The sequence below is a fragment of the Emydura macquarii genome, unplaced genomic scaffold (genome assembly GCF_026122565.2).
Source record: "Emydura macquarii macquarii isolate MOO-44397 ecotype Brisbane River unplaced genomic scaffold, CSIRO-AGI_Emac_v2 contig_3220, whole genome shotgun sequence".
Classification (NCBI taxonomy): Eukaryota; Metazoa; Chordata; order Testudines; family Chelidae; genus Emydura; species Emydura macquarii.
In genome coordinates this window covers 4,150,011-4,165,988 of record NW_027133357.1, presented here as the reverse complement: position 1 = coordinate 4,165,988, position 15,978 = coordinate 4,150,011, and the positions used below count along the sequence as shown (strand labels likewise).

Sequence of the window (15,978 nt, the reverse complement as noted above, 5' to 3'; positions counted from 1 at the left end):
GCTAGGCCCACCTTTGACCCTGATGATCCAGTTGTTGGCTAGACAAATGGTCACAGATGGAGACAGCTCAAATCACCAACATTGGGGGTGGTGGTGGAGAAGGGGAGGCAGCTAAGGAGTTGGGAAATAGAGATTTGTTCACTCCCCCACCCCCTTATGTTGTGGTATTTAAAAAAAAAAAAAAAGATGCAACTCCATCACCCTATTCAATGACCCTTTATGTTCCACCCACTCATTTACACACATGGCTGTTCTGGGAGAAATTAAACAGAGAAGCTGAGACATCCTTGCCCTGTTTTATTTAGGTTGCACTTAAGGATTTGAGCAAAACGGCAAATCTGCATCAGGGATCTTCCCAAAATGCATGCAGGAGAGAACAAATTTTCCCTTACAGAGAAGTTAATGTAGCCAGCAAAACAGGTGGCTAACAAAGGACAGGGCACTCAGCTGGATGAGAGTGGATCCCAATTCCCTGTTCGATTCTCCTCTCTTGGCTATCAGTGGTCAATGTCAACATTCAGGGGAAGGGCAGAGGTGAGATGCAACATCATAGTGTGTGATAGGGGAGCAGAGCAGAGACCAGTGAGTGACAGAGAGGTCCGTATGTGGATAGAGAATGAAAGGTATAGGAGATCATGGGTGTCTCAGAGGATAAGGAGAGCTGTATTGGGACATGAGTGGACGGAGCCTCAGAGTAGAGCCTGCCATACCAACTATGTTGTTTAGACACCTGGATTCTTCATAGCCTTTGTGAAGAAAATGGACACAGGTGAGGTTAGAGCCAAAGAAGATACATTGGGCAGAGTCAGAGGTGACAGTGGCCTAGATGTGCAGGAACCCTCTAGAAGGGCATCAAGATCCTACAAGGATCTAAAAGGATTCATTCCTGAACATGGTCCCCTAGAGACCACAGCCCACATTTACCTAAAAGCCACGAAAATAGGTCTGTGCCGATGAGAATCCTAATCCACCTAGAAGGGAAAAAGAAAAGTCAGCTCAGGAAAGAGCTTTCCCTGCTGGAGAGACAGTAGTGGAAGGGGCTTTCAGCAAGAGGTGAGTGAATTCTAAACCACTCTTGAGTCAACCACGTTCTCAACCTTCTCACTGTCACTTTCTGAGGATGGTTTTTCTGAATCACAGCATGAATTTTACGCTCATTTGAAATTCGAGCATTCACGGAGGGTGAACATAGACTAGACCCTTCAGTTGTGAATATGCATTGCTTTGATTAATTAATTACAGACATCATCCAATCAGGGCACAGAAACTATGCCCTATGACTCATCGTAGCAAACAGACACCTTGGAAGTTTGGATAACAAATTGTTCATGAGTTGTTCCTATTGTTTTACAAACAACTATGAATAACAAATGAATCAGGGGATTTTGTGGGCTGCAAACAAATAGAGAAAGAAGCAGAATTCAACAAACTGATTATTTGTAACTAATTATTCCCTCATCTCATTTTAAAATCTGTTCTAGTAGGATTGGTACCTACTGCTGCTACTTTTACATATCAGGAAAGGCTGGTTTAAAAATGCTAGTTTTCCCACGAGAAATTTTAAAAAACTCATTAAAAAAGATTCTCTCAGACATTTTTCAATGAAAGCCAAAATGTTTCAGCAAAGAAAAAATTCATGTGTGGAAATCAAGAGAGTTCTGGTTATTCATTGAAAGACTACAAAATTCCAGCCAATGTGAAAATTCTCTTTAGGGACAAAAAAACAAACAAACACCATTTTTTTCTTGCGGGTGGGGGAGAGGAAGGTAGGTTGCAATGAAAAAAAATTCTGTTCAGCTTGAGTATCAGTTCCAGTTTTAGAGCCCTCCTAAGTTCACTTAAGGCCTTATCTTTCCTAAGGAAATCCAGATGCCTAATTCACCACCACTACAGCATCACCAGAGGATGGAGCATATCCATGCATACAGTGCATCCTCCATGAATACTAATGACAAGCCCAGATTTTGCCACTCTTAACACAACCCAAGATTGAGCAAGCTTCCTTCTGCTCAAACTAAATGCATCCTCATCCATGACCAGACAAAATGTCCATAGAGAACATGCAAGGCTCTTTGAATCATTCTGCATTCATCCTCCATGGTCATGCAGACACTAGATCACTCTTAAAAGCACTGCATTGGGGGTGATCCCTCAAAAGCAGAAGATGTCTATGAGGTTTCCCTCCTCATTGCATTGAGAACTTCCAGGAAAGGGTGGGAAATCAACCCTTTGACAGCAAAAGCCCAACCGATAGAGTATCAGTTTGATGATGCTGAGAAGCACTCTGTATAGCCGTCATGCTTCAGTGTGAGGGTTGACACACATTTAGACACAAAGGGCTGGATTCTGATCTAATGTACCCAGATTCCAATTTCAGTGGTGCTATTCCTTGTTTACTGGGATGTAAGCAACAGCAAAAATCAGGTCCAAAGTAGAAAAGAGGTTCTGGCTTTATAGAAAGTTCAGTCGGAATTTGCAGCGAGAGCGCTCACTACAGCCAGGTGAATGATCACAGCAAACCGCTTTTTCAACAAATCCAGCCCTTTCTCTGACCACAAGTTGCCTGTGAACTGGTCACACTTTGACTGATCGGAGCCTAAAATACCTGCGAAGTGGCCACTGATTTCAGGCGCCTCCATTTTTTGATGCTCACCTTGAGACAACTTGTCACCCACAAATGGAAGCACCCAAAATTAGTGACTCCTTTTTGAAAAACAAGGCCACAAGTGCTCTTCACGATCATTCGACCAGAAATTTGTGCAGGCAGCCTGTGGATTGCTTGCTAATTGTTATTCGCTAGCTGTGCTGCTTGATTGGTCAACTCGGTCACACGTTGGTTCCCTGCCTGGACGATGGAAAAAGTACTCTTCCCAAATATAAAGTTGACGTTTGCAAACTATCCCCCAATATTTAAGATTATTTACTGATGATTGCAGGTATAATCATTGCCATCTCACAGCTAGTCCTTCATGATAATGTTCATTACACTTGGGCTTCCACAAACAACCGTATGAATTCATCGATTCTAAGACCAGAAATGACCATTATGATCATCTCATCTGACCTCCTGGAGAACACAGGCCAGAGAACCTCACCCCAAACCCCCTGCCTCAATAAAATGTGGTTGATCTGCTACAGGTCTTGTAGAAAGGCACCCAGTCCTGACCTAAAGACACCTAAACATCATTATTCACGGCAGTGCTTAAGCACGTTTAAAGTTAAGAGCACGCGTAAGTGCTTTCTTGAATAGGGGGCTGTAAATGGGTCACTACCTCTGAGCACCCCCTTGTGGCTTGGAGTGGCTCTGCAGCACCCTGTCTAAATTTCCCTCTCTGATAGGACTCCCCCAAAATTCCCCCTATTCTATATCATTTTAAAACATTCCCCTTCTGGAAGGGAGTTCAGTTTATGTAGTCCATTCACACATTGGCCCTCCAGGCCCCAGCCCTTCCCCCTAACCCAGGGAGCCCATAGCCATCTCCCCAGAGTGCTGCAGTACTTCATACCAGCTGGCCCCTTCAGTCACTAGTTCTCTCCCTGAATCAGGAGCCCCCAAATCACCTTCCTGGGGCTAGATTATAATCCAAACAGTCCCTTTAGTCTCTGCAGAAGCCAGCCCCGCTCCTTACAGCACTCACCTACAGCTGCTTCCCGGGCTTCTGGCATTCTCAGGGCTAGCTAGCATATTACTGGCTTAAACTTCTCCACCAGTCCTCCTGCTTTCTCCCTTATAGCCCTGACTTAGTCACATGACCTTCCTGCCACATGACCCAAATCATTTGTCCCAGCTGGGGAGGTAAACAGATCTCACTACAGGTGGGGCTGATGCCCTTAAGGGGCTGGCCACCCCATGGTAGGGCCCAACAGCTGGAGCACACACCCCACCACATAATAAACTGTTCCAGTGGTTAATTACACCCCACCCCCTGTTAAAAACATGCCGCCTGTGCCCAGTTTGGATGACAGCTGGCTCATGAGTGTTTGTGAATAAAGGGCCCATCAGCAGGCTCCTTTATCAAGAATGTTCATGAAGCTGTCTTGGTTGTATTCGCCTAGCCCCAGAGGGTATAATTTTTTTTCTAATAGGGCTACGGGAGCACCCGATGACAAGCTACTGCTTGGGCAAACCGTCCAAGGAAAGTTGCAAAGCATCGGAGGGTTTTGCTATGCTAATTGCCATCAGTGCTGTTAGTTAGTAAGGCTGGTTTCCCAGCAACACATATAGGTGCTAACTGAGGTCACCCTAATTGGTTTAAAATAGGGTTTGTTGCCAAGGAGCTGCATGGAGGCATTTTATAAACAGAGTGGCTAATGACAGTGGGCACCTTGATGGTCTCTTTCCATGCAAAATGGCATCAGAGGTTCCCACCTTATCCACATGCAAATAGTCACTGCTCACAGATGCAGATGCAGATGCATGATCACACATGTGCACTGAGTGGTGAACAGAAATGCATCATCACAGACATGAACGTGTGCTGGACAATGCACATGGGTGGGGATCTGCATTAACTCTCACACTCATATACTTGTGGTCAATTACTCACGTTCATGCAACACACATGCACAAATACACAGGAAACATATCTACTCACACACATGCCCTTGTACACTCATCCACGCATGTGCACCACAAACACACTCACAGATATTAACTCATGCACACATGCTGTGCACTCACTTATGAGAGACAGAGATGCTTGCACATCCATGACACAGTCCATTAACTCACACGCACACACTCCAAAATGAATTATATACACATTCTCCCACATGCATAGCACTCAGATCCACACCGACACATGTAGGTATACACCACTGCACTCCTGCATCACATGTGCGCATGCAAACACACAGACATTAACTTGTATGTACATAGAAGGCAAAACCCTCAGCTTGCTTGGTCCACTAGGCTGACGAAGGAAGATAGTGGGACTTAGAGTATGTGAACACTGTCCAGGCTCTTACCCCAGTTTTAACCTTAACATCCCTGCTTACCACATGGAAAAACCTCTAACTTGGGTTTGGAGGTGTTTAAGCCTGGGACAAGTTACCCAGCTGGGAGTGCGGGTTAGAGCCCAGACTCAGCTTTAACTCGAGCTGAAACCTGCCCGCTTTGCAATGAAGACACAGGCTAAATCACTTGAGTTCCAATAGTCCTCAAATGCCTTTCCACAATTCCCCCTGAAGGACAGACAAATTCTCTCAAAATTGGCAGTGTCGACTGGGAAAGAATCCTAGAGCATCTCAGCACAAAAAATCAGGGGATATGTCCTCGGACAGATATGGGTGAATGGAGAAACAGCGAGGACACAGAACTGCGGGCAGGACTTAGCAGCGAGGTTGACAGGCTAGACTATCTCTCGCCCAGGTTAATTGTGTAGTATAGACATCTCCTGTGTGGGAGTTAGACGACAGGGCAGGATTGCAAAGTAACACACAAGTGCTAGGTTAGTGATCTGACTGCTGTGCCTGCTGCCCAACTAGAGCCTCAAGGGGATGTGGTTTGCACATCTCATGGCATTACCAGGCTCCCCCAAACCCTCCATGCACAGGGGGCAAAATTTATCCTAATGCAGAGGGCCCGCACCAGTGGTAAATTTTACCCATGATCTGGTTGGCTGGTGGGGTTGTTGGCTGCTTCTCTTGCAGAAGCACTAAAGTGCTTATGAATCAATGTCCTAACAGATAAAGCACAAGATGGGTTCTAGTTAGTGTCTGCTACAGACCACTAAATCACACTAGGGAATAGGATGACTGACTTCTTACATACCTATCCATAATGTGTAGGGGGAAAAAACCTGTTTGATCATGAGGGACTTCAATTTGAGTGACATATATTGGAGGTCTCACGCTGCCAGGACCAACACGTCCTTGGAATTTCTAAACATTATAGATGGCAATTTCCTCACTCAGAATGTTGCAGCCAACACAATCCTGGGCATGATAATGGAGCAGCTGAGATGGGAATCGATTAATACAGAATTAAAAGAGGGTAATGTCGTTAACGCAGATCAACACGTGTTTATGGAAAATGGATCTTATCTAACTAATGATAAATATTTAGGATGGGATTACATGCTTGGTTGATAAAGATAGTAGTGTTGTTAACATGGTTAACTTTGACTTGGTATCGCATGACATTTTGATTAAAAAAACTACAACTCTATAAAATTAACAAGGCACACATTAAATGGATTAAATATTTGCTAACTGATAGGTCTCAAAATGTAAGTGTAAATGGGGAATCATCATTGAGCGGGTGTGTTTCCAGTGGGATCCCACAGGGATTTGGTTTTGATCCTATGCTATTTCACAGTTTATCAATCATAAGATCATCACTGACAAAATGTGTAGATGACAAAAAATGGGGGAGTGGTAATAACGAAGAGGACAGATTACTGACACAGAGTGGTATGGGTCGCTTGGCACACTGGCCACAAGCAAATAGTACACATTTTAACGTGGCTAAATGTAAATGCGTTCATCTAGGAATAAAGAATGTTGGCCATATGGACAGGATGGGGGACTCTATCCTGGAAAGCAGAGACTCTGAAAAAGATTTGGGTATCATGGTGGATAATCAGCTGAATATGAGCACCCAGCGTGATGCTGTGGACAAAATGGCTAATGCAATCCTGGGATGCATAAACAAGGGAATCTCAAATAGGAGCAGAGAGGTTATTTCACCTCTGTATTTAATACTGGTGAGACCACTGCTAGAATACTGTGTCCGGTTCTGGTACCCACAACTCAAGAAGGATGTTGATAAAATGAAAAGGGGTCAGAGAAGAGCCATGAGATTAAAGGATTAGAAAACCTGCCTTATAGTGATAGACTCAAGGAGCTCAATCTATTTAGTTTAACAAAGAGAAGGTTAAGGGGTGACTTGATTACAGTCTATATAAGCACCTACATGGGGACCAAATATTTAATAATGTGCTCTTCAATCTAGCACAGAAAGGTCTAACGTGATCCAATGGCTGGAAGTTGAAGCTGGACAAATTCAGACAGAAATAAGATGTACATTTTTAAATGGTGAGAGTAATTAACCACTGGAACAATTTACCAAGGATCATGGGGGATTATCCATCACTGGCAATGTTTAAATCAAGAATGGATGTTTTTTTAGAAGATCTGCTCTAAGAATTGTTTTGGGGACGTTCTGTGGCCTGTGCTATAGAGGAGGTCGGACTACATGATCACACTGATCCCTTTGGGCCTTAGAATCTAAGAGCCATGCCACAAGTTTCCCAAGGCTGCCCTGCACCATCCTGCCCAGTGCCAGCAGGATCAAGTCTGGACCTGCTGCCAGGACCCACCTACCAAAGCCCTCTGCATATAGCTCGACAAAAGGGCAGGATATATCTACACACACAGGGTACACACAAAGGAAAATGTGCACACAGACATGCCAAAACTGAGATGGGAAGTCATGTTTCAGGATAGTGATGAGAGATTCCCCCACTTCTGCAGCTGAGGTTTCAATCACCTCATCTATATAGACAAGGGATTGGGATCATGACCTCTGAGGAGCAAAGAGTGAAAAATGTTTCATCTATGATAGGATGGGCTTGCCCTTCTCAGGGCTGAAGAACACTCTTGCATGGAAGAAGGCTATTATGGGAAGGAGACTTCTATTCTTCCAACTTCCGGAAATAAACCATATTCAGTCTGCAACATTTCTACTGGAACCAGGATCAAATCATGTCTGGGGCTGGTATCTGCATTATACTTCCAGCCAAAATCCAATGTCCCAACTCCCACACCTTGTAACAACATTAATAACAGTACTAAAAACAGTACCTGTCACTGAATTTCACAGAAATCTTTCAGTGAACTAGGCTTGGAACCAAAGTACTCTGAATTTGAAGCATCGCCAGCATGTCCAGTACCAGCACAAATAGCCTCAGTGGGAGATTAATTAGGGACTGAGCCTTCACAACTCCCATTAACTTCATCTAGGACTAAAAGTGCCCAACACCACTGACAATTGAGCTGGAAGGTTGTAATATTTGGATATAAAGGATCCTCCTAAGCATATCTAAGCCTTTCTTTCTCTCCTGCCATCTGAAGAAACCACTTTAAATAAGAATGCATGAAACAAAGGCTGCAGTTAATAGAAGCAATCACTAGTCTCCAGGCTAAATGTGTTTCATGAAGCATGCTGAGAACCGTCCATCTCACCCCTCAGAGACCTGTCATTTATCACATCATGCAGTAAATAGAAGTAGCATCTCCAAATGAGTGTCTTCTGCAGTTCCCAACCCAAGTCATCTGATACCAAGTTCTGACTGAACTTCAACCAGGAAGTCTAGATGACTTGGGGGACGTTAAAGGAATATGCTGGTATGTTTCTTTTCATGCACCACTACTGTGTGGTTACATCGATTCTCAGAGCTAAGCAGGGCCAGGCTGGGTCAGCTCTTGGATAAGAGATCTCTGGCGAGAAATGCTATAGGAAATAGTACTGGTAATCCAGTAGAGTGGGTGCTCTTTGCTTGGATTTATTAGTGAACTAGTGCCCCAGCATGGTGTTAGGAGTTGCTGTGCTGTGCTGGATGAGATGTAAAACAGATGCCCTGACCACATGTCATCATGAAAGATTCCATGGAAGTTTTCATCAGAGAAGCTGTGCCAACCTCAGTGTCCTGGCTAATGTGGGTAATTGCATCCTGTCTATCTACATTTTCCGGTTGCTCCATATAGCCATGATAATCTTTCTGTTGTACAGCACTCTTGGAGTGTTGCTCAGGCTATTATAATGCCACACCCCACTCCAGAGGTGGAGGCATTTCAAACGGGGGGGGGGGGGAGGAGGGATGATGGCAAGTTACCCACATGCATATAATTCATACATTTGTAAAGACCTTTGTGTTTGCAACAGGAACCAGATAATCAAATCACCAATCATAACTTTATAAAAGAGAGCTCCAGAGCCCATTCTAACACGCACTGAAACTGCCTGTCCAAATTCCACTCCACCCTCTACAATTGAGTGGTGCAGTTTTAAAGAGAACAGGTGAGATCATCAGCTGGTCTAGTTCCAGTTTACACCAGAGGAGGCTCTATCTAAAGAGGTTTTCTTGAAATGGGGAAATCCCAGTGTTAATTCTCCCTTGTTTTCCCCAACCTGTTTCCCCATCTGTTTTGGAAGCATAGGAATCTGAGCTGTTTGAAATTTTCTCATCAAAATATGTTTGAATGGAAAAGTATGGCTTCAGGTCCAAAATTAAATTTTGCAGAAATTTTTCATTTGGGTCAAAAATCCTCAAAAACAATATTTGTGTGTGAAAATTTTTACCAAACTCCCCAAATTTTATTTTTTAATCAAAACATAATTTTATTTGGTCCTAATAAAAATTGTTGGGTATTTTTGGCTTACAAAAGTCAATTTTTTTAAAACCAAAAATGATTTTTGAACACTAAAAAAAAACCAAACACTTTTTGGTTTTGCTTTTTCATAAAAATAAAAGCAGGACGTTCTTTTTTTTTAAATAATAAAAACATTTCAAAGTTTCCCATGAAAAATACTTGACATTTTTCTTCCAGCTCTGCCAAAAATCTGAAAATCCTAATATCTCAGAGTTTCTAATTCCTTCTTTCATCTGATAAAGCCCAAAAGCTTCTTTTGTTATAAATTCCATCTCCTCTACGTTGTGCCAGTTTCCTAGCACACCAGAAACCTGATCCAAAGCCCAGTGAAATCAGTGGACTTCAGTGGCCTTTGGATCTGGCTCCTAATCTCTACTTTAGTGAAGAATAAATCAGGGCCCTTCCATAGCAGAGTCACACAGAAGTCTCCAGCTCAAGCCTCTGCTGCAGGAGCTAGAGAATTTTGGTTTTAGAAATGTTGCGTCCTGCCACACCACAGCAACGGGCTGATAGTGATGGATTTAACCAGTAGGTATGATGGCAAAATGAGGATGGAATTGACAAAGCTACTCAGAGCTCTCTGTGTTGCCAGAGAGAGACTGGACCTGGCATAGCGACACAGTACTGGATCCGCATTGACCACGGGAAAGCTCCTCAACACTGGATCAGCCATTGACACTACAAGGGAAACTGGAATAGGGTGCATCAGGTTGCAGCCCCTCTTCCGACTCTTCCAGAAACTTGTACTGAAGTTCTGGCTGCACTTTTCCCTGCACTTCCTGATCCATGCACAAAGTCATGGGACCTCCTCATCAATCTCCTCCTGGTGCTGGCCAAAATGTCCATCTATCACTGCAGGAGGAGGAAGCTGCTCTGCAACAGTGGAGCCTATTTCTGTTCCCTAGTTCAATATCACCCCTCTGGGCAGAGATCTTTTTGGCAGTGCCCACTGACTCCCTAGAGGCCTCTAAGGAGCAATGGGTGCTGTCTGGGGTTCTCTACTCAATGTCTCCTTTTGGTTCCTTGATTTTCAACCTTTGACCTCGCTCCCGTTCCTGTTCTTTCCTTCACTGTCCCACACACTGAGTTGGAGCTTGGGCTTAGCATCTCCCCCCGCCTTCCCCCTTATCTGAAGGGATGGGCCTTCAGTTTTGCATAGGTTAGACTGCAAATACTACAAGGAAAACTGGAACAGGTTACATAGGAAAGAGAAAAACCCTGATTTGATTTATTTTTCCAGTTTGCAGTTAAGGTCTTCATAGAATTTGTTTATGAAACAATGTACAAAGTGGTCATTGGATGGACTGGAGGAGCAAAACCGTCAGACTTGCATGAACCTACCAGGATCAGTCCTTTTGGGCTACTCGGTCAGATCTCCCAGCAACTCCACTGGCCAGATCCTTGGCTGGTATAAATTAGTGTAATTGGAGCTAGTTGGAACAGGCCAACTATTTTTTGCTGGAAATTTAAAAGTTTCAAAATTTCTCATGAAAACTTTTTGTTTTTTCATTGAAAAATTGAAATTTCAGCTCCCAGAAGCCATTCTTGGTAAAGATTTCAAAGGTTTCATAATCTCGAAATGCATATAGAAAACCAAATATTTTCACCAAAAATTGTTCTGTTTTGGATTTCTGGTGTTTCAATCTCAAAACCTGAACATTCCAAACAAACCCTGTTTTTTATGCTAGAAAACATTTCAGTGGAAACATTTCAACCTGCTCCAGTTGAAACCCAATGAACTTCAGTGGAGTTTCTCTGAATTACACCAGCTGAGCAGCTAGCTAGGTGAGTGGCATTAGACTGCCCTGTCAGGAAGTGGACGAGCAGAGTTGGAGGGCAAGTAAGCTAGCACAAAAGTCAGCAGCTGCAAAGAGAAGAGAAGATACTGGTGGCAAGGTAGATTTACAGGCAGGTAGTCTAGCTGGATGGGAGGCAGGTAGATACAGCAGACCTGATTCTCTGTGCAAAATGAGTGTAAAGCACTACCACGCTGAACTGGCAGCTTATTTCACACACTTTGCACAGGCATAAATGATTAGACAAGGCGCAGGGGAGAACCAGACCCAGTGGTTCTAGGTAATGCTGTGGCTAGTGAAGCAGCTGAGTGGATGGAGAAGGAGAACCCTGAGAATATAGGTGGGGATGTACAGGAAAGAGAAGCCCAAAGGGGATTCCAAATAGCACAGAAAGACAAAGATAGAGAGGGATGGAATAGACATGAAGGAAATAATCCTAGGGTGTAGATGGAGGAAGTGAAAAAGGAAAAAAGTCACCTAGGACAATGGAAACGGAGAAAGGGATCACACAGTGCATTGGGCAAGCCCTTTGTAAGGACAGCGCACGCCTGCGGGGCAGGGTGAAGGGATGAGCCTGACAGAGCCAAAGCTCAGGGCAAGATGGCACTTGGTGGGTGACCTCCGGCATTCGCTTCTAAACAGCTGTTCTCAGGCTATGGTTGGGGTGTTTCCCTGACGGGACGCAGCATGTGTGCAGGTACGGGTGCGGGGCGCTCCGGGACAGTGCAGGCAGGGGAAGGGCAAGAAACACAGCATCCTGAGAAAAGAAGCATTGTGCTTCTCAAGGGGACTGCTATGGGGAGGGCTAATGGGGAAGTGACTGGGAAACGTTCCCCTGTGAGAAATCAGCCTCATGTGTCCGTACTTGTCCCTCGGTCCTCCACCTCCCCTGCCTGCGCTTTCACTCCGTCCACCAAATGCCTCTGGGTCTCGCCCATACCTTTCCGGATGCCGCCGTCAGCCGTGCAGGAGAAATCGCCAGCATTCAGCAGAAAGCAGGTGGCCGCTTTCTTGGTTTTGTCCCTGGTGCTGGAGCACCTCATGGGCCTCTTCTCCTCGTGCGATGACGAGAGGGGCTGCTCCTCGTCTGACAGCACTGTGTTGGCATCGCCATTCTGCTTGGAGTCTTCGGGCAGGACGGGGAGGAAAAGGTATGAAAAAAATATCAATTTTCAAGAGAAACTGACAAGCCAAGACACTGGTCTGCTCGTGCTACTGGCACAGGAAATGGTAGGATAAGCTTCCCCCACCTGTGACCCAAGTTGATCTGCCTCAACCCTGATGGTAGGTACCGCCCCTAGGGGTAAGAGTGGAACTGAGACTGCAGTGGGGTTGATGGCCCATTCCCCAAATAATTTAATTCCGCTCTCCCGTAACTCAAGAGTAACTAGAGGGGTTTTGTTCAGACCTTCCAAGAGACAAGAATCCACCATTAGGCAGAGACAGAGGCCACAGTCCAGCAGGTGTAAACTGGAGAAGCTCTATTGATTTCATTGGACCTATGTCAGTTTATCCCAGTTGAGGATCCCAGTGGATTTATTAACTCCAATGGAGTTGTGCCAGTTTATATCAGCTGAGTATTTGGCTCTCTGGGCTCAATCCTCATATCAATCCTGAGGCTGCTCTAAATTACGCCAGGGGTCAAATAACCATCTGCAGGATTGAAAGGAAGCTTGAGCTTCCCAGCTTCTTTACAACTGCCCCAACCTGCACCCAGTGGATTTTGACTGAGGGCTGTGTCCTATGGATGGAAAGTTGCAGTTCAGAAGGCAAACGTTTCATGAGCATGTAGAAACAAGCGGTTATAAAGGAAAACACCCACAACTTGAACTGAGGTGCTCAGGTCCTGTGCTGATTGAATATAAAACACAGGAATGTAGCAGGCCCTACTATGTACCCTTGAGAGGATGTGAGCAGGGCCAGATCCTCAGCCGGTGTAATTCAGCGTAGCCCTTTCGACTTCAGCGGCACCACTGCAGTTGGCGCCAGCTGATGATCTGGCCCTGTACATGGTGTGAATTTAGTGCTGGAGAAAGACATGAGATTAACAGTCCCAGAGGGTGGAGACTCCCTGGTAGGGGAAGTACATTGTGGGCAGTAGCAGGGCCAGGTTCCCTCACAAACGTGTCTCAAATACCACCTGAAGGCACCAACTCCTGGGGCCAGAGGGCAGTTCAGTCTGCAGAGCCCATTCAGTCCTTGTTTTCTCGGCTGAGACTGCCAACAAGGTGGCCTTTTGGTTCCAGTTCACATAAACTGTAAGTCTACACTGCAAGCAAAGGGGTGATGGTAGCATCGGTCGCATACCCAAGTTAGCTTGGATCCAGCTGGCCTAGGTAGCAATAGCTGGGGAGACATGGTGGCATTGCCTAGCAACCAGAGCCCAAGCCCACTGGAGATCCTGGGTACATACACTGGTTGCTAGTCTGTGAGCAAGCCCATGCAGGCTGGATTTAGGGGCAAGCGACCCAGCACCTGGGGTGCCAGACTTGGGGTGGTCACCAGTCTCAGGGCATTGTGCATGAATAAAAACAGATTTACAGAGCCTAGTGTGCAAATCTATCATCTTATATGACAGGGATAAATCAGGATGATGCAAATCGTGCATCTAAGCTGGGAAATGGGCTGGAAATGCAATAAAAAGTAAGGTATTCAAATGTTTAACAAATGGGGGGGGGGGGGGGCACCAAAGATGCTTCTTGCCTGGGGTGCCATTTGATCTAGGGCTGGCCCTGAGCCCATACGACCCACGTCTACACTGCTATTGATACCTGTGCTACCATCACTCCTTCACTTGGCAGTGTAGACATCAGCTTTGTGATGAAAACCTCTCTTCACTGGGAACTGGATTAAGACCCAGCCAACTCACTGTCACCCAGGCCACCAGCTGCTGGTCATCATCATCAGCTTGCTATTGTATCTATTTGCTGCTTTGATCTGCTGTCCCTAAGGCCCCTCACAGCCAGAACTGAGCTGGATAGATTTGAGCCAGTGACCTTGAAGGCTCCAACAGGCCAAGTTAAGGAGGGCTTTTGAGCTTTGGCTCAGGATTCCTTGGCTACAAGCCAAACCTTTCCTGCAATTTACATGTATCTTTTGTTTGTGATTCAAAACTGGAGACAAACATCAGGGGCCCGGGCTCAGCTGGTGTAGCTTGTCGCAGCTGAAGTGAAGTCAATAGCGCTGCTCCGATTTGCACCAGCTAAGGATCTGGCCCATCCTGTTGGCAGCAAAGCCCCATGGGGCTCTGTGGGAGCCATTGCTGGGAGGGTGGAAAGGAGGCTCTTTAAGAAGAATGGTTGGCTTTGTTTCTGGAAAAACAAAAGGAATCAGAATCGCTTCTCTGTCACGAGCAGAGTTGCGCTGTCAGGCTCTCCATGCAGGCCTCAGAGAGCCGTTCTCTGCCAGCCAGGAGCCTGTAGCAAAAAACCCCAAAGAGACAAATGCCAGGCAGTAGCCGCATAGAGCTTAACGACTGTCAAGCGCTGGCACTAGGAGCTACAGCACAAATGAGGGGTACACAGCAGCTCCTGTGCTCAGATGACAGTCCATGCTCTGAAGACATCCCAGCAGTGATTTCCATCTATTACTCTGTAATCCATTCCATTCGGGGCTGGCTGCTGACCTTGGCATACCAGAGACACGTGAACACTCAGTGCTGGCAGCTTTATGTAGTATGAGCGAGCCTGGAGGAAGCAGCACGGAGGGTCAAATGGCTCAGCTAGCTGCAAGTGGGAAAATTTTCGACACAACAATTTTCCCATGAGAAAATGCAGTTTTGGCAAAATCAAAATGGATCACTGTCAAAAATCCGGCAAAGTTTTAAACTGGAAAATGTTAGAATGAATCATTTTGACTTTTGTTTCAATAAGGTGAAACCATTGTGCTTTGACGTTCTCATTCTGATGAACTGTGTTTCGATTTGTGTATGCCAATACCAATGTTAATCTCACGCTGCATTGGTGCGATTGTATATTGTGATGTTGTAACATTACTGAAAGGAAACATTTTCATCTCATTGAAACCAACCAATTCTGTGATTCCAGAATTTTCATTCTTGGGAGATTTCAAAATTTTTGCTTTTTGTTCCAATTTGAAACAAAAACAAAATTTTGAAATGTCAGAATTTCCCATGGCATGGAAATTCCATTTCCTGTCCTGTTCCAGATGAAAACACCAGGTCATTGGAGCAGCTCAGGCAAATCATCTGGCACAATGCGAGCTGGGCTAGCTACCAGGACACAGGAGCTCTGCATGGGCCAAGGTAGCTGCTAGATACCACACAGGCCAGGCCAGCTTAGGTGTCAGGGCAACACACCGGCCCGGCTAGCAAAAAAGACACTGAGACCCAATGCTTGCTAGTAGTGGACATTCTCAGGCTAATGCTAGCACAGAGGCACACTTAGAGGCGTTGCAGAAAACCATCGGCAGTTCTGTTAGCTAGCCATTAGCAACGGGATTAGCAATGGTGCATGCTAGCCACTGACAAAAATGCCAGCCACAGACAGAAAGCAGCACTGAATAAAACTCATCACTGCTATCTTCACCTTCTGGTTAAGTAAAATGGTTAACACATGGTGGCTACTTCTGATCTCACGGGGGATTTTAAATCAGTCACTCCTTTAGTGGAGTTACTCCTGGTTTACACCAGGGTGAGCGAGAGGGGAATTAGGCTCCACTGACTTACTCCTGATCTAGGCCAGTGTGAGAGCAGATCAGGTCCATTCGGCACAGTTCCTAGTTGCTTTCCAGGGACTCTGCTTCCATAACGTTGAGCTCACCTGAGACTGCTGCCTCTGGCATCCCT

The 15,978-nt window shown here is 45.4% G+C and overlaps 1 protein-coding gene across 2 annotated transcripts in view; it reads right to left on the bottom strand.

Moving 5' to 3' along the window:
- The window catches only part of KCNC4 (potassium voltage-gated channel subfamily C member 4), a 49,190-nt gene that overhangs the window by 17,850 nt on the left and 15,362 nt on the right, over window positions 1-15,978 (bottom strand). For both annotated transcript variants that reach the window (XM_067531705.1, XM_067531706.1), the window contains exon 3: window positions 12,112-12,297. In XM_067531705.1, the coding sequence (XP_067387806.1) occupies window positions 12,112-12,297 (186 nt within the window). The remainder of the gene's footprint in view (window positions 1-12,111; window positions 12,298-15,978) is intronic.